Below are 27,488 nucleotides of genomic sequence, written 5' to 3' on the forward strand. Positions count from 1 at the left end.
CTCTCTTCCTCTCTCTCTATCTATCTATTCTTGTACAAACAAACGTCTCTCCGTCGACCCTCCGCAAGTCCAAAGAGCTTAGCTTCAGTTGGGGGTGGGGGGGGCGGGTGGGGGGTGGGGGGGTGGGGGGAGGGTGGGGGGGGGGGAGGGAGGGTTAGGGGTGGGGTGGGGTGAAGTAGGGGGTTGCTACGATCCAAACAAGGACGAGACGGCATCCCTCCTCACTGGGGTGGAGGGGGAGGGTTGCTCCTCAGGATAACACCAAGCGGGCGAGCATGAGAGAACGAGGGAGAGGAGAGCGAGACCGAGAAGTGGCTTTGTTCTGCTTTGTCTCTGACAGATCTGGTGAGTGAATGCATCTGTTTTTTTTTTCCTCTCCAGCAAAGCTATCCAGGTACAAAGAGAGAGAGAGAAAGTGCGACTTGATTGTGCATCTATGGCTCCCTCCTGTTGCTGTCTCTCTCTCTCACTCTCTCTTGCTGTTTTATCTGTGTGTGAGTGTCAGTCCGTATGTTGTGTGTGCCTCAGTCTACTGAGTGTTTGTGTGTGTCTCTGTCCAGTGTGTGTATGTCTGTCTCTGTCTCGTGTGTGTGTGTGTCTGTGCCTCTATTTTGTGTGTGTTTCTATCTTGTCTGTGTGTGTGTGTGTGTGTGTGTGTCTCTGTCCAGTGTGTGTATCTCTGTCTCTGTTTAGTGTGTGTGTGTCTGTGCCTCTATTTTGTGTGTGTTTCTATCTTGTCTGTGTGTGTGTGTTTCTGTCCAGTGTGTGTATGTCTGTCTCTGTCTCGTGTGTGTGTGTGTCTGTGCCTCTATTTTGTGTGTGTTTCTATCTTGTCTGTGTGTGTGTGTCTCTGTCCAGTGTGTGTATGTCTGTCTCTGTCTCGTGTGCGTGTGTGTCTGTGCCTCTATTTTGTGTGTGTTTCTATCTTGTCTGTGTGTGTGTGTCTCTGTCCAGTGTGTGTATCTCTGTCTCTGTTTAGTGTGTGTGTGTCTGTGCCTCTATTTTGTGTGTGTCTCTGTCTAGTCTGTGTGTATGAGCCATGTGAATGTGTGTGTGTCTGTTTGTGCCTCTGTTTTGTGTGGGTCTCTGTCTTGTGTGTGTGTGTGAGTCTGTGTATCTATATCTTATCTGTGTGTTACTGCTTGAGGGAGAGTGTGTGTCCGTGTGCCTCTGTTATGTCTGTCTTTTTTGTGTGTGTGTGTGTGTATCTGGTGTGTCTCTGTCTAGTGTGTGTGAATCTGTGTGACTCTATCTTGTTTGTGTATTAGTGTGTGAGTGAGAGTGTGTGTCTATGTGTGCTTCTGTTTTTTGTGTGTGTGTCTATCTAGTGTGTGTGTGTGTGTGTAAGTCTGTGCATCTGTCTCTTGTCTGTGTATGTATGTGTGTGAGTGTGTGCGAGTGTTTGAGTGTGGGTGTAATTGTGTGTGTGTGAATGTGTGTGTGCCTGTATTTCTGTCTCTGTGAGAGCTGTACAGACAAAGCATACTGTTCATAGAGTACATAGGGGGAGAAGGATTTGGTTTGATTTATTATTGTCACATGTATTGGGAGACAGTGAAAAGTATTGTTTCTTGCGCGCTATACAGACAAAGCATACTGTTCATAGAGAAGGAAAGGAGCGAGTGCAGAATGTAGTGTTACAGTCATAGCGAGGGTGTAGAGAAAGATCAACTTAATGCGAGGTAGGTCCATTCAAAAGTCTGACAGCAGCAGGGAAGAAGCTGTTCTTGAGCGTGTGAGTGTGGAGGGTGGAGGGTATGTGAGAGAGTGTGTGAGTGTGGGGGGCATGGTATGTGTGTGACAGAGTGTGTGAGTGTATCTATGTGTGTGTGTGGTGTATGGGGGGGTATCTGTGTGAGAGAGTGTGTGAGTGCGATACAGACAAAGCATCCTGCTTATGGAGTACATGGGGAGAAGGATTTGATTTGATTTATTATTGTCACATGTATTGGGATAAAGTGAAAAGTATTTTTTCTTGTGTGCTATAGATGCTATAAAGATCAACTTAATGCGAGGTAGGTGTATTCAAAAGTCTGATGGCAGAAGGGAAGAAACTGTTCTTGAGAGTGTGTGTGTGTGTGTGTGTGTGTGTGTGTGTGTGTGTGTGTGTGTGTGTGTGTGTGAGTGTGTGTGTATGAGTGTGAGTGTTTGTGTGTGTGAGTGTGTGTGAGTTTGTGTGTGTAAGTGTGTGTGTGTCTGTGAGTGTGTGTGTGAGTGTCTCAGTGATTGTGTGTGTGAATGTGTGAGTGTGTGTATGAGTGTGTGAGTGTTTGTGTGTGTGAGTGTGTGTGAGTTTGTGTGTGTAAGTGTGTGTAAGTGTGTGTGTGTGTATGAATGTGTGTGTGTCTGTGAGTGTGTGTGTCTGTGAGTGTGTGTGTCTGTGAGTGTGTGTGTGAGTGTGTCGGTGATTGTGTGTGTGAATGTGTGAGTGTGAGTGTGTGTGTATGAGTGTGTGAGTGTGAGTGTTTGTGTGTGTGTGTGTGTGTAAGTGTGTGAGTGTGAGTGTGTGGGTTTGTGTGTGTAAGTCTGTGTGCGTGTATGAATGTGTGTGTGTCTGTGAGTGTGTGTGTATGAGTGTGAGTGTGTGTGTGAGTGTTTGCGTGTGTGAGTGTGTGAGTGTGTGTGTGTGTGAGTGCTGAGTCTAAGCTGAGTGAGGGCTGCCCCCACCTCACGATCCATTCCTTCCATGAGGGATTGAGTTTAGGAGTCGGGAGGTAACGCTACAACTTTATAAGACCCTTGTCAGACCCCACTTGGAGTACTGTGCACAGTTCTGGTCGCCTCACTACAGGAAGGATGTGGAAGCTATTGAAAGGGTGCAGAGGAGATTTACAAGGATGTTGCCTGGATTGGGAGGCATGCCTTATGAGGATAGGTTGAGGGAGCTTGGCCTTTTCTCCCTGGAGAGACGAGGGTTGAGAGGTGACCTGATAGATGTTGAGAGGTATAGATAGGGTGGATTCTCGGAGGCTATTTCCCAGGGCTGAAATGGTTGCGACGAGAGGACACAGGTTGAAGGTGCTGGGGAACGGGTACAGAGGAGAAGTCAGGGGTAAGTTTTTCACTCAGAGGGTGGCGAGTGAGTGGAATCGGGGGTGGTGGTGGAGGGGAACTCGCTGGGGTCTTTTAAGAGACTTCTGGATGAGTATATGGGATTGAGGGTTATAGGTAGGTCAGGTAGGGATATCATTGGCGCAACTTGCGGGCCTGTTTGTGCCGTGGTGTTCTACGACCGCCGTTCCTCTGATTGAGATCTCCCCATTCTCGTTGGCAGGGCCCCGTCGGAGCGATGCGTGGCTAAGGGTGACCGCGGGGCTTCCTTTGGCGTAGGCCCGGGCTCCAGGCTCCCAGCGGAGGGGACGGAAGGTGGCGTGATTGTCCAGACGCCAGGATTATGTATGTGGGCTCTCTGCTCCTGATGTTCGTGGCTCGGGGTTTGGCGAGGAGTTGTCCGGCATTCTGCTCCTGCTTGGAAAAGGCCTTGGATTGCAGCCAGAAGGACCTGCTGGAGGCCCCCTCGGGCCTACCCCTGCACATCACCAACCTCAGCCTGGCGCACAACCGGCTGCCCGCCCTGCCCCTGGGCTACTTCTCCTGCCACGCCGAACTCACCTACCTGGACCTGCGCAACAACTCCTTGGCCGAGCTGCCCTCCGGACTCTTCCTGCCCTTGAGGAGGTTGGCCCACCTGGACCTGAGCTACAACAACCTGAGCCAGATCAGCCAGGAGCTGCTGCGGCCTACCCGCGGCCTGGTGACCCTGCTCCTCAGCCACAACCCGGGCCTCTCCGTCATCGCCCCCCGGGCCCTCTGGGGCCTGGCCCGCCTCCAGCACGTGGACCTCAGCCACAATGGCCTCACCTCCGCCGCCCGAGAGCTGCTGGAGGGGCTGCCGGACGGCGCCTCGCTCCGGCTGGCCGGCAACCCCTGGTTCTGCGGCTGCGCCACCGAACCCCTCCTCAAGTGGGTCACCAGGAACCTGCACCAGTGCAACTCGGGTAAGGAGGGGAAGGGCGGGTGGGCTTGGGCGCGTAGTGGGTGGGTAGAGTGTCTCAATGGGGGTCCACCCAGAATTGACCATTTCTGGTCACCCCCTCCCCCACCGCCGGATTGATTGCATTCCTGGCCTTGGGTCACTCTCCATCTGTGTGGAGTTTCCACGTTCTCCCCCACCCCCCCGTGTCTCCGTGGGTTTCTTCCTGGGTGCTCCAATTTGCTCCCGCAGTCCAAAAGTGCGCGGGTTATACAGATTGGACATGCTAAGTTGTCCCTTAGTATCCAGGGACACGCGGGTTGGGTGGATTGGCCATGCTACATTGGCTCTTAGTGTCCAAAGATATGCAGGTTAGGTGGATTGGCCATGCTAAATTGTCTCTTAGTGTCCAAAGATATGCAGGTTAGGTGGATTGGCCATGCTAAATTGCCCCTTAGTGTCCAAAGATGTGCAGGTTAGGTGGATTGGCCATTCTAAATTGCCCCTTAGTGCCCAAAGATTGCAGGTTAGGGAGATTGGCCATGCTAACTTGCCCCTTAGTGCCCAAAGATGTGCAGGTTAGGGAGATAGGCCATGCTAAATTGCCCCTTAGTGTCCAAAGATGTGCAGGTTAGGTGGATTGGCCATGCTAAATTGCCCCTTAGTGCCCAAAGATGTGCAGGTTAGGGAGATAGGCCATGCTAAATTGTCCCTTAGTGTCCAAAGATGTGCAGGTGAGATGGATTGGCCATGCTAAATTGCCCCTTAGTGTCCAAAGATGTGCAGGTTAGGTGGATTGGCCATGCTAAATTGCCCCTTAGTGTCCAAAGATGTGCAGGTTAGGTGGATTGGCCATGCTAAATTGTCTCTTAGTGTCCAAAGATATGCAGGTTAGGTGGATTGGCCATGCTAAATTGCCCCTTAGTGTCCAAAGATGTGCAGGTTAGGTGGATTGGCCATTCTAAATTGCCCCTTAGTGCCCAAAGATTGCAGGTTAGGGAGATTGGCCATGCTAACTTGCCCCTTAGTGCCCAAAGATGTGCAGGTTAGGGAGATAGGCCATGCTAAATTGCCCCTTAGTGTCCAAAGATGTGCAGGTTAGGTGGATTGGCCATGCTAAATTGCCCCTTAGTGCCCAAAGATGTGCAGGTTAGGGAGATAGGCCATGCTAAATTGTCCCTTAGTGTCCAAAGATGTGCAGGTGAGATGGATTGGCCATGCTAAATTGTCCCTTAGTGTCCAAAGATGTGCAGGTTAGGTGGATTGGCCATGCTAAATTGCCCCTTAGTGTCCAAAGATGTGCAGGTTAGGTGGATTGGCCATGCTAAATTGTCTCTTAGTGTCCAAAGATATGCAGTATGCAGGTTAGGTGGATTGGCCATGCTAAATTGCCCCTTAGTGTCCAAAGATGTGCAGGTTAGGTGGATTGGCCATGCTAAATTGTCTCTTAGTGTCCAAAGATGTGCAGGTTAGGGGGATTGGCCATGCTAAATTGCCCCTTAGTGCCCAAAGATTGCAGGTTAGGGAGATTGGCCATGCTAACTTGCCCCTTAGTGCCCAAAGATGTGCAGGTTAGGTGGATTGGCCGTGCTAAATTGCCCCTTAGTGTCCAAAGGTATGCTGGCCAGATGCTAAATTCTCTCTCAGTGTTACCTGAACTGCGACTGTGGTGACGAGTGAATTTTCACAGTAACTTCATTGCTGTGTTAACGTCAACCTACTTGTGACATTAATAAATGAAAAGATGGGTTTTTCCGACAATCTGTCATTCCGACAAGTAGGTTCTTAATTCCAGATAGCTTTTATTGAGTCCCACCATCTGCGGGATTCGAACCCAGGTCCCCCAGAACAGTAGCTGAGTTTCTAGATTAATAATGCAGCGGTAATACCACTTGGCCATCACCATTCCTTGAGAAGGGAAGGTAATTAAAGGGCTAAGGGGGAGAGATCTTGAGACGCAGCCCTGTTTCCGAGCCAGAAGCCCTGGGTTCGAGTCCCAGCCCAGGACTTGACAGCTAAGGCAGTTGTGTTGAGATGCAAACAGTCCAATGGCTGCAGTAGACTTGGGAGAGACTCTTGGTTGGCCCCCCTTGATGTGGAGTGGTGCCCTTCTGGCACAGTGGTTAGCACTGCTGCCCCACAGCGCCAGGGACTTGGGTTCGATTCCCAGCTCGGGTCACCGTCTGTGCGGAGTTTGCACGTTCTCTCCCCGTGGGTTTCTCCCGGGTACCTCCCACAGTCCAAAGGTGGAATCCCTACAGTGCAGAAGGAGGCCATTCAGCCCATCGACAGTGCGCCAACAACCATCCCATCCATGCACCATCCCTGTCATCCCATATATCTACCCCACTAACCGCTCTAACCTACGCATCCCAGGTAAAGGGTCAATTTTGCATGGCCGATCTACCTAACCCGCACATCTTTGGCGCGCGAGTTGTACCCGGAGGAAGCCCACGCAGACACGGGGAGAATGTGCAGTCTCCACACGGACGGGAATCCGAACCCAGACCTCTGGAGCTGCGAGGCAGCAGTGCTAACCTGTGTGCCAACTTGACGGCAAGGTTGATTGGTCATGCTAAATATATCCCTGAGTGTCTGGGGGATTAGCAGGGTAAATAAGTGTGGTTCCAAGGATCGGTGGGATTGTGGCTGGTGCAAACTCGATGGGCCAAATGGCCTCCTTCTGCACTGTAGGGATTCTATGATTCTATGATTGTCAAGCTATAAGCCCCCTGGCAACAGACTAGTGACCTGTTCTGGGAATTATTAGCGACGGGAAGACAAGAAGCTCTGGTTTAGTGCGTCACTAGGTACGGGAGGATAATTGGAAGTGACAGGAGGGAAACAAAAGGATAACTGTACCCAGCAGAGATGCAGTGGGCCGAAAGGTCTCCTTAGATTCTGTTTACTGTTTAAATTTATGGAATCTGGCACTTACAATCGACATTACGTAGACATTAACTAGAACAGAAAGAGCTCTGTGCCAATGTTGACATTGGTCTCCACCTTGTTGTGAGATCAATACTTTGCCTCGTAGAGGCGAAAGACATTTATGCATAGAGTCATAGAGGTTTACAGCACGGAAACAGGCCCTTCGGCCCAACTTGTCCATGCCACCCTTTTTTTTAAACCCCTAAGCTAGCCCCAGTTGCCCGCATTTGGCCCATATCCCTCTGTACCCATGTAACTGTCTAAACGCTTTTCAAAAGACAAAATTGTACCCACCTCTACTACTACCTCTGGCAGCTCGTTCCAGGCACTCACCACCCTCTGTGTGAAAAAATTTGCCCCTCTGGACCCTTTTGTATCTCTCCCCTCTCACCTTAAATCCATACCCTCTAGTTTTAGACTTCCCTACCTTTGGGGAAAAGATATTGACTATCTAGCTGATCTGTGCCCCTCATTATTTTATAGACCTCTATAAGATCACCCCTCAACCTCCTACGCTCCAGAGAAAAAAGTCCCAGTCTATCCAGCCTCTCCTTATAACTCAATCCATCAAGTCCCGGTAGCATCCTAGTAAATATTTTCTGCACTCTTTCTAGTTTAATAATATCCTTTCTATAATAGGGTGACCAGAACTGCACACAGTATTCCAAGTGTGACCTTACCAATGTCTTGTACAACTTCAACAAGACGTCCCAACTCCTGTATTCAATGTTCTGACCGATGAAACCAAGCATGCCGAATGCCTTCTTCACCACTCTGTCCACCTGTGACTCCACTTTCAAGGAGCTATGAACCTGTACCCCTAGATCTCTCTGTTCTGTATCTCGCCCCAATGCCCTACCATTAACTGAGTAAGTCCTGCCCTGGTTCAATCGACCAAAATGCATCAGCTTGCATTTATCAAAATTAAACTCCATTTGCTGTTCGTCATGGGTTGCGTAAGTCTGGGTGGACTGGGCATCAGGGTGTTGCCCTAGTCTCTAGAGATCCCATGGATAGACCTTGGCACAATGAGCGGGGGAGGAGGGGAACGCACCTCATGGGATATGGACATTGTTGGCAAGTCTCAATATTTTATTGCCCCTTTGGGAAGGTGATGGGCGGCACGGTGGCGCAGTTAAGAGCTGCTGCCTCACAATGCCAGGGACCTGGGTTCGATTTCTGGCTTGGGTTACTGTCTGCATGTTCTCCTCAATGTCTGTATGGCATTCCTCTGGGTGCTCCAGTTTCCTCCCACAGTCCAAAGATACGTAGATTAGATGGATTGACCATGCTAAATTGCCCCTTCGTGTCCAAAGAGGAGCTGTTTAGTTGGATTGACCATGCTAAATTGCCCCTTATGTCCACAGATATGCAGGTTAGGTGGATTGACCATGCTAAATTGCCCCTGAGTGTCCAAAGATGTGCTGTTTAGGTGGATTGGCCATGCTAAATTGCCCCTTAGTGTCCAAAGATGTGCAGGTTAGGTGGATGGGCCATGCTAAATTGCCCCTTAGTGTCCAAAGATGTGCGGGTTAGGTGGATTGGCCATGCTAAATTGCCCCTTAGTGTCCAAAGATGTGCTGTTTAGTTGGATTGGCCATGCTAAATTGCCCCTTATGTCCACAGATATGCAGTTTAGGTGGATGGGCCATGCTAAATTGCCCCTTAGTGTCCAAAGATGTGCGGGTTAGGTGGATTGGCCATGCTAAATTGCCCCTTAGTGTCCAAAGATGTGCAGGTTAGGTGGATTGGCCATGCTAAATTGCCCCTTAGTGTCCAAAGATGTGCAGGTTAGGTGGATTGGCCATGCTAAATTGCCCCTTAGTGTCCAAAGATGTGCAGGTTAGGTGGAGTGGCCATGCTAAATTGCCCCTTAGTGTCCAAAGATATGTAGGTTAGGTGGATTGGCCGTGCTAAATTCTCCCTCAGTGTTACCCGAACAGGTGCTGGCGACTGGGGGATTTTCGCAGTAGCTTCATTGCGGTGTTAATGCGAGTTGACTTGAGGCACTTAAGAAGAGAAAACTTCCCCTCGAACCTGCGACTGTCCCCGTGATGTAGGTGCAGCTGCCGTGCTGTTAGGGAGAGAGGCCCAGGATTTAGACAGACAAACAGCGAGAGGCCTTGCCTTCCAAGCTGAGGCCTCGAGGTCAGGCCTGGGTGTCCCCCAGCGGGGCAGGCGGTGGACGGGACTTTGTCAGGGGAGGGGGGGGGGTTGGGAGGTGGGGGGGGTGATGTTGGGGACACACCTGCGGAGGGTTTCGATGGAGGTTGAGAGAATGTACCTGCAGCCACCTGGTGAAAGGGAAAGGTTTTATTTACAGTGTCTGTGTACCGGAAGGTTGTCCTGGCTGGTGGGAGATTCTGCTTACAGAATAGAAGGGCACTTGTTATAATTAACAAGCCCAAAGTAATCGTGATCTATCTAAAAATACACCCTGTTCATCTCACAGTCCAGACATCTGAGAGAGCGTGTCACTGAGTGGCAGAATATTATTTTTGGAACCAGCCAGATGTTTTGCAGTCCTCTCCATACCTTGTTCTCTGTTATAGCTTTTCAACTCTCACCCTCTCTCTCTCTTTGATTTTCTTTCTCATTCACCTAATACCTGTATCTCTCAATGTCCCTCTGTCTGTCTGTCTGCCTCTCTCTGCCTCTGTGTCTCTGTCTCTCTCTCTCTGACTCTATCTCTCTCACTCCCTCACTCTGTTTTTCTCTCTCTCTGTGTCTCTGTCTCTGTCTCTCTCTGTCTCTATGTCCCTGTCTCTCTCTCTCTGTCTCTCTCAGCCTCTCTCTGTGTCTCTGTCTGTCTCTCTCTCTCTGTCTGTCTCTCTCTCACTCCCTCACTTTATCTTTATCTCTCTCAGTCTCTGTGTCTCTGTCTCTGCCTCTCTCTCTATCTCTCTCTTTTTCTCTCATTCTCTCTCTGTCTCCCTATGTCCCTGTCTCTCTCTCTCTCTGTCTCTCTCTGCCTCTGTCTCCCTGTCTCTCTGCTTCTCTGTCTCTGTCTCTCTCATTGTCTCTCTCTCTCTGTCTCTCTCACTCCCTCACTCTATCTTTGTCTCTCTCTGTCTCTGTGTCTCTGTCTCTGTCTCTCTGTCTCTTTCACTCCCCCACTCTACCTTTGTTTGTCACTTTCTCTTTCTCTCTGTCTCATTCAGTCTTTTCCTCTCTCTTTCTCGAGGGGATTTTCACAGTACCTTTATTGCAGTGTGAATGTACTTGTGACAAATAAATAAACTTCACTTCCCTTGATCTCTCTCTCTCTCTGTGTCTCTCACTCTGTCTCTTTATCTCTCTTTCTTTCTCACTCTGTCTCTCTTTCTCTTTTACTCTCGTATTCTCTCTGTCTCTCTCTCTCTCTCCCTCTGTCTCTCTCTCTCTCTCTCTATTTCTGTCTCTCTATCTATGTCTCTGTCTCTCTCTCTCTGTCTTTCTTTCTCTCTCTCTGTCTCCCTCATCCTCTGCCTCTCTCTCTCTCTCACACATACACACTGTCTGCCTGTCTCTCTCTCTCTCTCTGTCTGTCTGTCTGTCTCTGTCTGTGTGTCTCTCTCTCTGTCTCTCTCTGCTTCTCTCTCTCTCTCTGTTTTTTGTCTCTGTCACTCTCTCTCACTCACTGGGTGGGATTTTCTGGTTTGGAGGTGATTGAGTTGGAAAATCCCATCTGGGGTCAGTGGGCTTTCCCACGGCCTGGCCCTCGCTGCTCCGACAGATCCATTCACCTGTTTGGTATAAGCAAGGCTATAAAATCACACCCACACTTTCTCTCTGTCTGTCTGTCTCTCTCTCTCTGTTTCTGTCTCTCTCACTCTCACTTTCTCTCTCTCTGCCTCTCCCTCACTTTCTCTCTCCCCCTCTCTCTCTCTGTCTGTCTCTCTTTCTCTCTCTCCCTCTTCCTCTCTCTCTTCCACTGTCTCTGTCTCTCTCTCTCACTTTCTCCCTCTATCTCTCTTTCTGTGTGCCTGTTTCTCCCTCTCTCTGTCTCTGTGTCTCTGTCTCTCTCTGTCTCGCTCTCTCTCACTTTCTCTCTGTCTTTCTCTCTGTCTCTCTCTCTCCCTTTTCCTCTCTCACTTTCTCCCTCTCTCTGTCTCTGTCTGTTTCTGTGTGTCTCTCTCTCTTTCTCTCCCTCTCTCTCCCTCTCCTTTTCTCTGTCTTGCTCTCTCTCTCTCTCACTTCCTCTATCTCTGTCTCTCTCTCTGTCTTATTCTGTCTCACTCCCTCTCTCTCACTTTCTCTCTCTCCCTCTCTCTCTCTCTTTCTCTCTCTCTCTGTCTCTCTCTCTCTCACTTCCTCTCTCTGTCTCTCGCCATCTCCCTTTCTCTGTGTGTGTGTCTCTCTCTCTTTTTCTTCCTCTCTCTCCCTCTCAGTTTCTCTCTCTCTCTTTCTCACTCTTACTTTCTCCCTGTGTGTGTCTCCTCTGTCTCTCTCTCTCTCTCAATCTCTCTCTCTTTCTCTTTCTCTCTCTGTCTCTTCTGTCTCTCTTTCTCTGTCTTTCTCTCTCTCTCTCTCCCTGTCCCCTCTCTCTCCCTCTCTTTCACTGTCTCTCTCACTTTTTCTCTCTCCCTCTCTGTCTCTCCTTCTCTCTCTCTCTCTTTGTGTGTGTCTCTCTCTCTTTCTCTCCCTCTCTCTTTCACTCTGTCTCTCTCTCTCTCTCTTTCACTCTCACTTTCTCTCTCTCTCTGTCTCTTTCTCTGTCTGTCTCTCTCCCTTTCTCTCTCTCACACTTTCTATGTCTCTCCCTCTGCCTCTCTCTCACTTTTAGTCCGTCTTTCCCTCTCTCTCTCTCCCTCACTTTCTCTCCCTTTTTCTCTCTCTGTCTCTCTCTCTCTTTCTCACTCCCCCCGTCCCTCTTTTCCCTCCCTCTCTCTCACTTTCTTCTCTCCTCTCTCTCTCCCTCTCTCACATAAAATGCCTGATGCACAAATCACTTAGTCGAACTCTCCAGCAAAAAGACTTTGCCCCATATAAGTTTGAAACACTTACTTTGTTTTGAGAATCCAGTTTGGCAGCTTCTCGTTTCCCATTATAGTTTCCTGGAGTGTAGCGGATGTACTGACCCCAATAGATTCCTGGGATTGCTTTTAATTATGACTGGATGGGGGTGCGGAGACCATTAATCTTCCAGTGCAGACGTTGTCACACTCACGGATAAAAACGAGGGCACCCTGTGTCCGGGATTTACGCGGAATCGTTTCTCTGCAGGATTGCGGAGAAAGCGGCTCCAATTTGGCAGTGAAATGGAACCGACGGACCTGAGTTATACTGCGGGTCGCCCAGAGCCGTGAGAGCAGTGTTAGGCCACTGGGGGCAGCGCGGTGGTTAGCGCTGCTGCCTCACAGCGTCAGGGATCCGGGTTCGATTCCCGGCTTGGGTCACTGTCTGTGCGGAGTCTGTAACTCTCACCCTGTAACTTTAACCCCACCCTATCCCAATAACTATAATTCGAGGGTGGTACAATGTCTCGCAGCGTCAGGAACCTGGGTTCGATTCCCGACTTGGGTCACTGTCTATGCTGGGTCTGTATGGTGTGCTGGCCTTCATTAATCAAGAGATTGAGTTTAGGGGTCGGGAGGTAATGCTGTAACTTTATAAGACCCTAGTCAGACCCCACTTGGAGTACTGTGCGCAGTTCTGGTCGCCTCACTACAGGAAGGATGGGGAAGCTATTGAGAGGGTGCAGAGGAGATTTACAAGGATGTTGCCTGGATAGGGAGGCATGCCTTATGAGGATAGGTTGAGAGAGCTTGGCCTTTTCTCCCTGGAGAGACGAAGGGTGAGAGGTGACCTGATAGAGGTTTATAAGATATTGAGAGGTATAGATAGGGTGGATTCTCAGAGGCTATTTCCCAGGGCTGGAATGGTCGCTACGGGAGGGACACAGGTTGAAGGTGCTGGGGAGCAGGTACAGAGGAGATGTCAGGGGTAAGTTTTTCACTCAGAGGGTGGTGAGTGAGTGGAATCGGGGGTGGTGGTGGTAGAGGCGAACTCGCTGGGGTCTTTTAAGAGACTTCTGGATGAGTACATGGGATCTAATGGGATTGAGGGTTATAGGTAAGCCTAGTAGGTAGGGATATCATCAGCGCAACTTGTGGGCCGAAGGGCCTGTTTGTGCTGTAGTTTATCTATGTTCTAAAACCCTCACCCTATAACATTAACCCTCTGACTCTAAACCTAGGGTGGCACAGTGGGTTGGCACTGCTGCCTCACAGCTCCAGGGACCCAGGTTCGATTCCCAGCTTGGGTCACTGTCTGTGTGGAGTTTGCACATTCTCCCCATGTCTGCGTGGGTTTCCTCTGGGTGCTCCGGTTTCCTCTCAAAGACGTGCTGGTTAGGGTGCATTGACCGTGCTAAATTCCCCCTCAGTGTTACCCGAACAGGCGCCGGAGTGTGGCGACTAGGGGATTTTCACAGTAACTTCATTGCAGTGTTAATGTAAACCGACTTGTGACGCTGATACATAAACTTTAAACATTGAGTCTGCTTCACCAAGGCTGATATGTTTCTCAACCCCACTTCCTGCCTTTCCCACCTAACCTTTGACCCCCCCCTTGCCAATCAAGAACCGATCTATCTCTGTCACAAAGACACTCAGTGACCCGACCTCCTTTGTGGCAAAGAGTTCCACAGATTCCCCACTCTCTGGCCGAAGAAATCCCTCCTCATCTCAATTCTAAAGAGTTGTCCCTTTACTCTGAGGCTGCGCCCTCAGATCCTAGTCTCTCCCACTAATGGATTTGATTTATTATTGTCACATGTATTGGGATACAGTGAAAAGTATTGTTTCTTGCGCACTATACAGACAAAGCATACCATTCATAGAGTACATAGGGGAGAAGGATTTGATTTGATTTGTTATTGTCACATGTATTGGGATACAGTGAAAAGTATTGTTTCTTGCGCGCTATACAGACAATGCATACTGTTCATAGAGTACCCGGGGAGAAGGATTTGATTTATTATTGCCACATGTATTGGGACACAGTGAAAAGTATTGTTTCTTGCACGCTATACAGACAAAACATACCGTTCATAGAGAAGGAAAGGAGAGGGTGCAGAATGTAGTGTTACAGTCATAGCTAGGGTGTAGAGAAAGATCAACTTAATGCGAGGTAGGTCCATTCAAAAGTCTGACAGCAGCAGGGAAGAAGCTGTTCTTGAATCGGTTGGTACGGGACCTCAGACTTTTTCCCAATGGAAGAAGGTGGAAGAGAGAATGTCCGGGGTGCGTGGGGGGTTAGCTTAGGGGTTTTAAAAAAAGGGCAGCATGGACAAGTTGGGCGGAAGGGCCTGTTTCCGTGCTGTAAACCTCTGTGACTTTGTGACACTCATGATCATATATTAAGTTGATCTTTCTCTACACCCTAGCTATGACTGTAACACTACATTCTGCACTCTCTCCTTTCCTTCTCTATGAATGGTATGCTCTGTCTGTATAGTGCGAGAAACAATACTTTTCACTGTATCCCAATACATGTGACAATAATAAATCAAATCCTTCTCGCCTATGTACTCTATGAATGGTATGCTTTGTCTGTATAGCGTGCAAGAAACAATACTTTTCACTGTATCCCAATACATGTGACAATAATAAATCAAATCCTTCTCCCCTGTGTACTCTATGAATGGTATGCTTTGTCTGTATAGCGTGCAAGAAACAATACTTTTCTCTGTATCCCAATACATGTGACAACAATAAATCAAATCCTTCTCCCCAATGTACTTTGTAAAGAGTATGCTTTAACTGTATAATGTACAAGAAACAATTATGTTCACTATATGAGGGTCTTGCACACCATACAGACAAAGCATACTACCTCTGGCAGCTCGTTCCAGACACTCACCACCCTGTGTGTGAAAAAATTGTCCCCTCTGGACACTTTTGTATCTCTCCCCTCTCACCTTAAACCTCTGCCCTCTAGTTTTAGACTCCTCTACCTTTGGGGAAAAGATATTGACTATCTAGCTGATCTGTGCCCCTCATTATTTTATAGATCTCTATAAGATCACCCCTCAGCCTCCTACGCTCCAGAGAAAAAAGTCCCAGTGTATCCAACCTCTCCTTATAACTCAATCCATCAAGTCCCGGTAGCGTCCTAGTAAATATTTTCTGCACTCTTTCTAGTTTAATAATATCCTTTCTATAATAGGGTGACCAGAACTGTACACAGTATTCCAAGTGTGGCCTTACCAATGTCTTGTACAACTTCAACAAGACGTCCCAACTCCTGTATTCAATGTTCTGACCGATGAAACCAAGCATGCAGAATGCCTTCTTCACCACTCTGTCCACCTGTGACCCCACTTTCAAGGAGCTATGAACCTGTACCCCGAGATCTCTCTGTTCTGTAACTCTCCCCAACGCCCGACCATTAACTGAGTAAGTCCTGCCCTGGTTCAATCGACCAAAATGCATTACCTCGCATTTGTCCAAATTAAACTGCATCTGCCGTTCGTCAGCCCACTGGCCCAATTGATCAAGATCCCATTGCAATCGGAGATAACTTTCTTCACTGTCCACTATGCCACCAATCTTGGTGTCATCTACAAACTTACTAACCATGCCCCCTATATTCTCATCCAAATCATTAACATAAATGACAAATAACAGTGGACCCAGCACTGATTCCTGAGGCACACCGCTGGTCACAGGCCTCCAGTTTGAAAAACAACCCTCTACAGCCACCCTCTGGCTTCTGTCAAGAAGCCAATTTTGTATCTATTTCGATACCCCACCCTGGATCCCGTGAGATTTAACCTTATGCAACAACCTACCTTGTCAGAGGTCTTATATCGTTCGAATCTTCATCCAGAAACTCAGCAAATGTTCTGGGGGACGCAGGTTCGAATCCTGCAGATGGTGGAACCTGAATTCAATAAAAAAAATCTGGGATTAAGAATCTACTGATGACCCATTGTCGGAAAAACCCATCCGGTTCCCTTTAGGGGAGGAAATCTGCCGTCCTTACCTGGTCTGGCCTACATGCGACTTCAGAGCCACAGCCAATGTGGTTGACTCTCGATTGGCCTCCAAGAGAAACTAGGGATGGGCACTAAATGCTGGCCCAGCCAGCGACACCCATGCCCCACAAATTAATTCAAAAAACGCAGGTTCAAATCCCACCACAGCAGCTGTGGGTGGGGATTTAAAGTCAATGAATAAAATGTGGAATATAAAGTTAGTCTCAGTAACGGCGATAAGGAAATTCTTACCAATTCTTGTAAAAAAAACCCGTCCGGTTCATTTTACGGTGGCACTGCTGCCTCACGGCGCCAGGGACCCAGGGTTCGATTCCCGGCTTGGGTCATTGTCCGTGTGAGAGTCTGCATGTTGAAGAGCAGAAGGATCTTGGGGTCCGGGGTCCGTAGGACTCTTAAATCGGCCTCACAGGTGGAGGATGTGGTCAAGAAGGCGTATGGTGTACTGGCCTTCATTAATCGAGGGATTGAGTTTAGGAGTCAGGAGGTAATGCTGCAACTTTATAAGACCCTAGTCAGACCCCACTTGGAGGTCTGTGCGCAGTTCTGGTTGCCTCACTACAGGAAGGATGTGGAAGCTATTGAGAGGGTGCAGAGGAGATTTACAAGGATGTTGCCTGGATTGGGAGGCATGCCTTATGAGAATAGGTCAAGGGAGCTAAGTCTCTTCTCTTGGAGGGAGTGCAGAGGAGGTTTACTAGGCTGATACCAGAGTTGAGGGGGTTGAGCTATGAGGAGAGGCTGAATAAACTAGGCTTGTACTTGTTAGAGTTTAGAAGAATGAGGGGAGATCTCATTGAGACGTATAAGATGATGAATGGGATGGATAGGATAGAGGTGGAGAGGCTCTTCCCGCTCAGAAAGGACAGTAGGACTAGAGGGCACAGCCTCAAGATAAAGGGGGGGCGGTTTAGAACGGAGTTGAGGAGGAACTTCTTCACTCAAAGGGTGGTGAATCTCTGGAATTCTCTGCCCGTTGAAGTGGTGGAGGCTGCCCCGCTAAATATTTTTAAGACGCGGGTTGATGGGTTTTTGATAAGCGAGGGGATTAAGGGTTATGGGGAGAGGGCGGGAAAGTGGAACTGAGCCACGACAGATCAGCCATGATCTTATTGAATGGCGGGGCAGGCTCGAAGGGCTAGATGGCCTACTCCTGCTCCTATTTCTTATGTCCTTATGTTCTCCCTGGAGAGACGAAGGTTGAGAGGCGACCTGATAGAGGTGTATAAGATGTTGAGAGGAATAGATAGGGTGGATTCTCGGAGGCTATTTCCCAGGGCTGAAATGGTCGCTATGAGAGGACACAGGTTGAAGGTGCTGGGGAGCGGGTACAGAGGAGATGTCAGGGGTAAGTTTTTCACTCAGAGGGTGGTGAGTGAGTGGAATCGGTGGTGGTGGTAGAGGCGAACTCGCTGGGGTCTATTAAGAGACTTCTGGATGAGTACATGGGATTTAATGGGATTGAGGGTTATAGATAGGCTTAGTAGGTAGGGATGTGATCGGCGCAACTTGTGGGCCGAAGGGCCTGTTTGTGCTGTAGTGTTCTATGTTCTCCCCATGTCTGTGTGGGTTTCCTCCGGGTGCTCCGGTTTCCTCCCACAGTCTGAAAGACGTGCTGGTTAGGGTGCATTGGCCGTGCTAAATTCTCCCTCAGTGTTACCCAAACAAGCACTGGCGACGAGGGGATTTTCACTGTAACTTCATTGCAGTGTTAACGTATCCAAATTGCGTCACTAATAAATAAACTAAAATAATGTCCCCTTTAGGGAAGGAAATCTGCTGTCCTTACCTGGTCTGGCCTACATGTGACTCCAGAGACACAGCAATGTGGTTGACTCTTAACTGCCACTCTGAAATAGTCTACCGAGACACTCAGATTAAGTTTAAAGTTTATTTATTAGTAGGCTTACATTAACACTGCAATGAAGTTACTGTGAAAATCTGGCGCCTGTTCAGGGAACACGAAGGGGCAATTTAGCACGGCCAATCCACCTAACCCACACGTGCATGGTATCACAGTGGTTAGCACTGCTGCTTCACAGCTCCAGGGACCTGGGTTCGATTCCCGGCTCGGGTCACTGTCTGTGCGGAGTCTGCACATTCCCCTCGTGTCTGCGTGGGTTTTCCTCCGGGTGCTCCGGTTTCCTCCCACAGTCCAAAGATGTGCGGGTTAGGTCGATTGGCCATGCTAAGAAATTGCTCCTTAGTGTCCTGAGATGCATAGGTTAGGGGGATTAGTGGGTAAATATGTAGGGATAAGGGGGTAGGGCCTGGGTGGGATTGTGTTCGGTGCAGACTCGATGGGCCGAAGGGCCTCCTTCTGTGCTGTAGGTTTTCTATGTTTCTATCTTTGGACACTAAGGGACAATTTAGCATGGCCAATCCACCTAACCTGCACATCTTTGGACACTAAGGGACAATTTAGCATGGCCAATCCACCTAACCTGCACATCTTTGGACACTAAGGGACAATTTAGCATGGCCAATCCACCTAACCTGCACATCTTTGGACACTAAGGGACAATTTAGCATGGCCAATCCACCTAACCTACACATCTTTGGACACTAAGGGGCAATTTAGCATGGTCAATCCACCTAACCTGCACATCTTTAGACACTAAGGGACAATTTAGCATGGCCAATCCACCTAACCTGCACATCTTTAGACACTAAGGGACAATTTAGCATGGCCAATCCACCTAACCTGCACATCTTTGGACACTAAGGGACAATTTAGCATGGCCAATCCACCTAACCTGCACATCTTTGGACACTAAGGGGCAATTTAGCATGGTCAATCCACCTAACCTGCACATCTTTAGACACTAAGGGACAATTTAGCATGGCCAATCCACCTAACCTGCACATCTTTGGACACTAAGGGACAATTTAGCATGGCCAATCCACCTAACCTGCACATCTTTGGACACTAAGGGACAATTTAGCATGGCCAATCCACCTAACCTGCACATCTTTGGACACTAAGGGGCAACTTAGCATGGCCAATCCACCTCACGTCTTTCGGGCGACGGGAGGGAACCGGAGCATCCGGAGGAAACCCACGCGGAGGCGGGGAACAACGTGCAGACTCCGCACAGACAGTGACCTGAATCGAACCCCGGGCGTGTGTGGAGCTGTGGAGGCAGCAGCGCCAACCCCCTGCGCCACCGTGCCGCCCTCATCACCCTAACCCTTCGTGCCCTGGGCAAATTTAATCGACTGACTGCGCGTCCGTTTCCTGCACTGGATGGAGAGCCAGGTTGTAACTCGGAACGGGCAGAGGAGGGCAGGCCTGCTTTGCAGCCAGCTGCCTTGGAGTGTGACTGGAATCGGAAAACTCGCTCGGCAAGGCCTGGGACACAATATTTCACCTGTCTCTCCGCGAGCTTGGGCAGATTTATTGCTGCCTCTACAATGTCCTCGCTACTTCTGTTCATTTATCTTCTCTCTCTTATTGTCACCGAGACGCACACTGAATGTGGAAGCGCTTATTGCTTTGCCACTCCGCTGCCAAGTTGCCTGGGTCCCCTGGTGCCATGCAACGAGTTTATCCCTCGCACACTGTGACCCAGTTCCGAATGAGTTCTCCTGGTTGGATCTTCCTTCAATTTTCACTCTTATTTGGGGGGGCGGGGGGGTTGCGGGGAGGGGGTGGGGGCAGAATTTGTCGCCCTTTCCTCAATGCCCCTTGAACTGGGTGGCACAGCTGGCACAGCGCCAGGGACACGGGTCGATTCCCAGGTCGGGTCACCGTCTGTGCAGGGTAGGCACGTTCTCGCTTGTGTCTGCGTGGGTTTGGTCCAGGCACTCCGGTTTCCTCCCAGAGTCCAAAGATGTGTAGGTTAGGTGGATTGGCCATGCTAAATTGCCCCTTAGTGTCCAAAGATGTGTAGGTTAGGTGGATTGGCCGTGCTAAATTGCCCCTTAGTGTCCAAAGATGTGCAGGTTAGGTGGATTGGCCATGCTAAATTGTCTCTTAGTGTCCAAAGATGTGTAGGTTAGGTGGATTGGCCATGCTAAATTGCCCCTTAGTGTCCAAAGATGTGTAGGTTAGGTGGATTGGCCATGCTAAATTGTCTCTTAGTGTCCAAAGATGTGTAGGTTAGGTGGATTGGCCATGCTAAATTGCCCCTTAGTGTCCAAAGATGTGTAGGTTTGGTTGGATTGGCCATGCTAAATTGCCCCTTAGTGTCCAAAGATGTGTAGGTTAGGTGGATTGGCCATGCTAAATTGCCCCTTAGTGTCCAAAGATGTGTAGGTTAGGTGGATTGGCCATGCTAAATTGCCCCTTAGTGTCCAAAGATGTGTAGGTTTGGTTGGATTGGCCATGCTAAATTGCCCCTTAGTGTCCAAAGATGTGTAGGTTAGGTGGATTGGCCATGCTAAATTGCCCCTTAGTGTCCAAAGATGTGCAGGTTAGGTGGATTGGCCATGCTAAATTGCCCCTTAGTATCCAAAGATGTGTAGGTTAGGGTGGATTGGCCATGCTAAATTGCCCCTTAGTGTCCAAAGATGTGCAGGTTAGGTGGATTGGCCATGCTAAATTGCCCCTTAGTGTCCAAAGATGTGCGGGTTAGGTGGATTGGCTGTGCTAAATTGCCCCTTAGTGTCCAAAGATGTGTAGGTTAGGTGGATTGGCCATGCTAAATTGCCCCTTAGTGTCCAAAGATGTGTAGGTTAGGTGGATTGGCCATGCTAAATTGCCCCTTAGTATCCAAAGATGTGCGGGTTAGGTGGATTGGCTGTGCTAAATTGTCCCTTAGTATCCAAAGATGTGCAGGTTAGGTGGATTGGCCATGCTAAATTGCCCCTTAGTATCCAAAGATGTGTAGGTTAGGGTGGATTGGCCATGCTAAATTGCCCCTTAGTGTCCAAAGATGTGTAGGTTAGGTGGATTGGCCATGCTAAATTGCCCCTTAGTATCCAAAGATGTGCGGGTTAGGTGGATTGGCTGTGCTAAATTGTCCCTTAGTATCCAAAGATGTGCAGGTTAGGTGGATTGGCCATGCTAAATTGCCCCTTAGTATCCAAAGATGTGCAGGTTAGGTGGATTGGCCATGCTAAATTGCCCCTTAGTATCCAAAGATGTGCAGGTTAGGTGGATTGGCCATGCTAAATTGCCCCTTAGTGTCCAAAGATGTGTAGGTTAGGGTGGATTGGCCATGCTAAATTGCCCCTTAGTATCCAAAGATGTGCAGGTTAGGTGGATTGGCCATGCTAAATTGCCCCTTAGTATCCAAAGATGTGCAGGTTAGGTGGATTGGCCATGCTAAATTGCCCCTTAGTATCCAAAGATGTGCAGGTTAGGTGGATTGGCCATGCTAAATAGTCCCTTAGTATCCAAAGATGTGCAGGTTAGGTGGATTGGCCATGCTAAATTGCCCCTTAGTATCCAAAGATGTGCAGGTTAGGTGGATTGGCCATGCTAAATTGCCCCTTAGTATCCAAAGATGCGCAGGTTAGGTGGATTGGCCATGCTAAATTGTCCCTTAGTGTCCAAAGATGTGCAGTAGTGGTGCAAGGAGAAAGTTAAGGCACAGGGAGGGTGTACAAACTACCGCACTGGGAGTGTTTGATGGGGGACAGTGTAGAGGGAGCTTTACTCTGTATCTAACCCCGTGCTGTACCTGTCCTGGGAGTGTTTGATGGGGGGGACAGTGTAGAGGGAGCTTTACTCTGTATCTAACCCCGTGCTGTACCTGTCCTGGGAGTGTTTGATGGGGGGACAGTGTAGAGGGAGCTTTACTCTGTATCTAACCCCGTGCTGTACCTGTCCTGGGAGTGTTTGATGGGGGGGACAGTGTAGAGGGAGCTTTACTCTGTATCTAACCCCGTGCTGTACCTGTCCTGGGAGTGTTTGATGGGGGGGAACAGTGTAGCTTGTCACGAGATTCTGGAAAGTGAACTTTGACTGGGCACAGCAAGAGTCCAATCTGTAGTCCAATGACGATCTTCTAGAGTCAAATACAGAGTAGATAAGATCAGGAGGATGCGGAGTGTCTTTGATTTGACTTTGCAGGGTAAGAGATGATAAAGTCTTGCTGTCACTGTGAATCCAGCCCCGGCTCACACCTCAGTGTTGGTGACATTGAGTTGGACGCTGACTCATAATATCTTCAGCTGAGATGATGGAACAGTGGCCTCAACTAGCTTGGCACCTTGCCCATCTCACATACACCATCTTCCTTCGGAACAGCCATCGTTCACAGTCTGTGAGGTGTGCAGGTGATTAGCGGAGATCTAACTCACATCTCAACTTGCTACGCTTCCAGTTTGCAGGAGGAGAGTCAGACGCCGAGAGATCGTGCGTTCATGAGCACTGCCCCATGCTCCCCACCCCACACAACCATTCAAACTGTGAGTACCAATCATTGGAGTGTGCTAGATAGATTCCCACTGTCCCGCTCTCTCCCGACAGTCCTGTATCAATCCCCAAACTGATCCCACTGCCCCGCACTCCCCCGACAGTCCTGTATCAGTCCCCAAACTAATCCCACTGCCCCGCACTCCCCCGACAGTCCTGTATCAATCCCCAAACTGATCCCACTGCCCCGCTCTCTCCCGACAGTCCTGTATCAATCCCCAAACTGATCCCACTGCCCCCCCTCTCCTGACAGTCCTGTATCAATCCCCAAACTAATCCCACTGCCCCGCTCTCTCCCGACAGTCCTGTATCAATCCCCAAACTGATCCCACTGCCCCGCTCTCTCCCCATAGCCCTGTATCAATCCCCAAACTCATCCCACTGCCCCACTCTCTCCCCATAGCCCTGTATCGATCCCCAAACTAATCCCACTGCCCCACTCTCTCCCCATAGCCCTGTATCAATCCCCAAACTAATCCCACTCTCTCCCCATAGCCCTGTATCGATCACCAAACTAATCCCACTCTCTCCCCATAGCCCTGTATCAATCCCCAAACTAATCCCACTGCCCCACTCTCTCCCCATAGCCCTGTATCGATCCCCAAACTAATCCCACTCTCTCCCCATAGCCCTGTATCAATCCCCAAACTAATCCCACTGCCCCACTCTCTCCCCATAGCCCTGTATCAATCCCCAAACTAATCCCACTGTCCCACTCCCTCCCCATAACCCTGTATCAATCCCCAAACTAATCCCACTGCCCCACTCTCTCCCCATAGCCCTGTATCAATCCCCAAACTAATCCCACTGCCCCACTCTCTCCCCATAGCCCTGTATCGATCACCAAACTAATCCCACTCTCTCCCCATAGCCCTGTATCAATCCCCAAACTAATCCCACTGCCCCACTCTCTCCCCATAGCCCTGTATCGATCCCCAAACTAATCCCACTCTCTCCCCATAGCCCTGTATCAATCCCCAAACTAATCCCACTGCCCCACTCTCTCCCCATAGCCCTGTATCAATCCCCAAACTCATCCCACTGCCCCACTCTCTCCCCATTGCTCTGGGGAAATGTTTCTGACTATCCACTCTGTCCAGGCCTCACACAATCTTGTAGACTCCTATCAGGTCTCCCCTCAACCTCAACCTCCATTGCTCCAACCTCTCCTCATAGCTAATGCCCTCCACACCAGGCAACATCCTGGTAAATCTTTTCTGTACCCTCTCCAAAGCCTCCACAACCTTCTGGTAGTGTGGGCGAGCAGAACTGAACACGATATTCCAAGTGCGGCCTAACTAAGGTTCTACAAAGCTGCGACATGACTTGCCAATTTTTAAACTCAACGCCCCGGCCGATGAAGGCAAGTTTGCCTTTTTGACCACCTTCTCCAACTGCATTGCCCCTTTCAGTAACCTGTACACCAGATCCCTCTACCTATCAATACTCTTCAAGGTTCTGCCATTTATTGCTGGGTGGAAGTTCTTCTGCAGTAACCTACCTCCAATGGCAACCTCATGGCATGGTCACATGACTACGGAAAGCCTGAAGTACCAATCAAATTGTTGCATTTCAAAACCAAAGCACTACAAAATATCCAATGGTGGTTCAAAGGCGTAGTCCTTATTTTAATCAATTAAAGATAATATTTATTATTTATTAGTCATTAACACTGCAATGAAGTTACTGTGAAAATCTCCCAGTCGCCACACTCCAGCACCTGTTCGGGTAACACTGAGGGAGAATTTAACACGGCCAATGCACCCTAACCAGCACGTCTTTGGACAGTATGTTGCAATTTAGCATGGCCAATCCACCTAACCTGCACATCTTTGGACACTGAGGGGCAATTTAGCATGGCCAATCCACCTAACCCGCACATCTTTTGACACTAAGGGGCAATTTAGCATGGCCAATCCACCTAACCCGCACATCTTTGGACACTAAGGGGCAATTTAGCATGGCCAATCCACCTGACCTACACATTTTTGGACACTAAGGGGCAATTTAGCATTCCCAATCCACCTAACGTATCCAACTTTGGGCATTACACCTACACATCTTTGGACACGAAGAGTAATTTAGCATTGCCTATCCACCTAACCTGCACATCTGTGGAAACTAAGGGGCAATTTAGCATGGCCAATCCACCTAACCTACACATTTTTGGACACTAAGGTGCAATTTAGCATGGTCAATCCACCTAACCTGCACATCTGTGGACACTAAGGGGCAGCTTAGCATGGCCAATCCACCTAACCTGCACATCTCTGGACACTAAGGGACAATTTAGCATGGCCAATCCACCTAACCTACACATCTTTGAATACTAAGGGGTAATTTAGCATGGCCAATCCACCTAACCTGCACATCTCTGGACACTGAGGGGCAATTTAGCATGGCCAATCCACCTAACCCGCACATCTTTGGACACTAAGGGGCAATTTTTTGATTTGATTTGATTTATCATTGTCGTATGTATTGGGATACAGTGAAAAGTATTGTTTCTTGCGCATTATACAGATGAAGCATACCATTCATAGAGAAGGAAAGGAGAGAATGCAGAATTTCGTGTTACAGCCCCAGTTAGGGTAAGGAGCAATTTAGCATGGTCAATCCACCTAACCTACAGATCTTTGGACACTAAGGGACAATTTAGCATGGCCAATCCACCTGACCTACACATTTTTGGACACTAAGGGGCAATTTAGCATGGCCAATCCACCTAACGTATCCAACTTTGGGCATTACACCTACACATCTTTGGACACGAAGAGTAATTTAGCATTGCCTATCCACCTAACCTGCACATCTGTGGAAACTAAGGGGCAATTTAGCATGGCCAATCCACCTAACCTACACATTTTTGGACACTAAGGTGCAATTTAGCATGGTCAATCCACCTAACCTGCACATCTGTGGACACTAAGGGGCAGCTTAGCATGGCCAATCCACCTAACCTGCACATCTTTGGACACTAAGGGGCAATTTAGCATGGCCAATCCACCTAACCTACACATCTTTGGACACTAAGGGGCAATTTAGCATGGCCAATCCACCTAACCTGCACATCTTTGGACACTGAGGGGCAATTTAGCATGGCCAATCCACCTAACCTGCACATCTTTGGACACTAAGGTGCAATTTAGCATGGCCAATCCACCTAACCCGCACATCTTTGGACACTGAGGGACAATTTAGCATGGCCAATCCACCTAACCTACACATCTTTGGACACTCAGGGCCAATTTCGCATGGCCAATCCACCTAACCTGCACATCTTTGGACACTAAGGGGCAATTTAGCATGGCCAATCCACCTAACCAGCACATCTTTGGACACTGAGGGACAATTTAGCATGGCCAATCCACCTGACCTACACATTTTTGGACACTAAGGGGCAATTTAGCATGGCCAATCCACCTAACCTACACATCTTTGGACACTCAGGGCCAATTTCGCATGGCCAATCCACCTAACCTACACATCTTTGGACACTCAGGGCCAATTTCGCATGGCCAATCCACCTAACCCGCACATCTTTGGACACTAAGGGGCAATTTAGCATGGCCAATCCACCTAACCCGCACATCTTTGGACACTGAGGGACAATTTAGCATGGCCAATCCACCTGACCTACACATTTTTGGACACTAAGGGGCAATTTAGCATGGCCAATCCACCTAACCTACACATCTTTGGACACTCAGGGCCAATTTCGCATGGCCAATCCACCTAACCCACACATCTTTGGATTGTGGGAGGAAACCCACACAGACACGGGGAGAACATGCAGACTCCACACTGGCAGTGACCCCAAGCCAGGAATCGAACCCGGGTCCCTGGCGCTGTGATGGAGCGGCGCTAACCACCCGTGCCGTCCACCTCTCTCGCTGCGCGCCCCTTTTGAGTAACGGTCTGTCTTCCTCATCTGTGTTGCGTCCAACTGGCTCCCGCCGTCCTCCATAACCTTGTGAGACTCTTGTTGCAGATTCCCGGGAAGTGGAGTGCGCCGGTCCGGCTGCGGTCAAAGGCGTGCCGCTCCACACCTTGACGGAAGAGAGCTTCAAAGCTTGCCGCTTCTCCCTGAGCCTGGACGACTACCTGTTCATCGCTTTCGTTGGCTTCATCGTCTCAATCGCGTCCGTCGCCACCAACTTCCTGCTGGGCATCACCGCCAACTGCTGTCACCGCTGGAACAAGGCAACCGAAGAGGAAGAGATGTGACGCACGCAAGCCGCCAGGCCGATCGCGTTTCGCCTCCTTCCGTCTAGCCCGCAGGACCAGGGGACGAGCGAGGGAGGGGGGGGGGGGAGGGCGGGGGTGGGGGGGATGGAGAGACGGGGAGGGGGGTGGGTGCGTTTTGTCAGTAGAAGTGTCCGGGTTCTGGGAAAGACTTTTCCTCCTTTCATTTGGCGCTCTCGCTGTCTTTGACGCATGAGGGAGGGAAGCTACGGATTCGGACTCCGTTGATGTTGGGACACTGCGGGTAGGCTGGAAAGTGTGGGCACCGCCGTGGTGGGGGGGGGTGGGGGAGAGGGATTCAAAGAAGCTCATTGGATTTGGCCGCCGTTTCTTTCTCGACGCGATTGCCACTGTCGCGGGAAGGCTGGGCCTTAACTCGCCGCGCTGTCCCCCGCGACGGTAGGGGGGGTCCAACGTCAACTCGGAGTTGCCAAACAAGGCTCGCGAGCCTTTCAATCCACCAGAACTGTCTTTCATTGCGTCTTTGAGACAAACGTGCGTCGTTCCAAACTCAGCGGAGGAAGGACAACCTTGACGATCCTGCGTCAAACTTTGAGGAAGATTGGAGGTGGGCCAAGGGAGCTGGAAGAAGATCGGAGATGGATTCTTCGCTTGAACGTGGCACTTGGCAAAAGCAGGGCGGCTGAGGAGGGCTAAATCTGCGTCATGTGTCAAGTCAAATGGATTTCGTAGCCTTAGAGAAATGGGGCTTTTGTTACCCGAAACTTAGGGCACCAGGGGTTTGAACATTTGATTTCTCCATCATAGTCCTCGCGCCTGAATGAGGGGCTCATTTGTGACATTTGTAGGCATACTTAGGCTGTACAGAAACCCAGAGCAGGGCCGGTGTGGGCCTTTATGCTCCATGATAGCCTCCTCCCACCCCTTTTATTTCATCTCGCCCTGTCAGCTGGTGGGGGGAGTTTTAATCGTCCGTACGGGAGGTCTGAGAAGGCACGTGCGTCTTGTACGCTGCTAACCGTGTGCTGTCGGGT

General features: G+C 49.5%; 1 protein-coding gene across 1 annotated transcript; it reads left to right on the forward strand.

The window, feature by feature from the left end:
* Positions 1 to 218: 218 nt before the first annotated feature.
* On the forward strand, positions 219 to 26,546 carry LOC145337740 (leucine-rich repeat-containing protein 55-like). The gene is made up of 3 exons (XM_080182579.1): positions 219 to 345; positions 3,275 to 3,998; positions 26,240 to 26,546. The coding sequence occupies exons 2-3, from the start codon at positions 3,395 to 3,397 to the stop codon at positions 26,473 to 26,475; spliced, it is 840 nt and encodes a 279-aa protein (XP_080038705.1). The 5' UTR covers positions 219 to 345; positions 3,275 to 3,394; the 3' UTR covers positions 26,476 to 26,546.
* Positions 26,547 to 27,488: the final 942 nt, after the last annotated feature.

The sequence above is a fragment of the Carcharhinus amblyrhynchos genome, unplaced genomic scaffold (genome assembly GCF_965287045.1).
Source record: "Carcharhinus amblyrhynchos unplaced genomic scaffold, sCarAmb.v2.hapA scaffold_69, whole genome shotgun sequence".
NCBI lineage: Eukaryota > Metazoa > Chordata > Chondrichthyes > Carcharhiniformes > Carcharhinidae > Carcharhinus > Carcharhinus amblyrhynchos.

Bases quoted from the DNA above. Each gene is read 5' to 3' on its own strand.
- LOC145337740 (XM_080182579.1), top strand. From the start codon at position 3,395: ATGTATGTGGGCTCTCTGCTCCTGATGTTCGTGGCTCGGGGTTTGGCG. The intron at 3,999-26,239 runs GTAAGGAGGGGA...CTCTTGTTGCAG, and splicing joins CCTGCACCAGTGCAACTCGG to ATTCCCGGGAAGTGGAGTGC.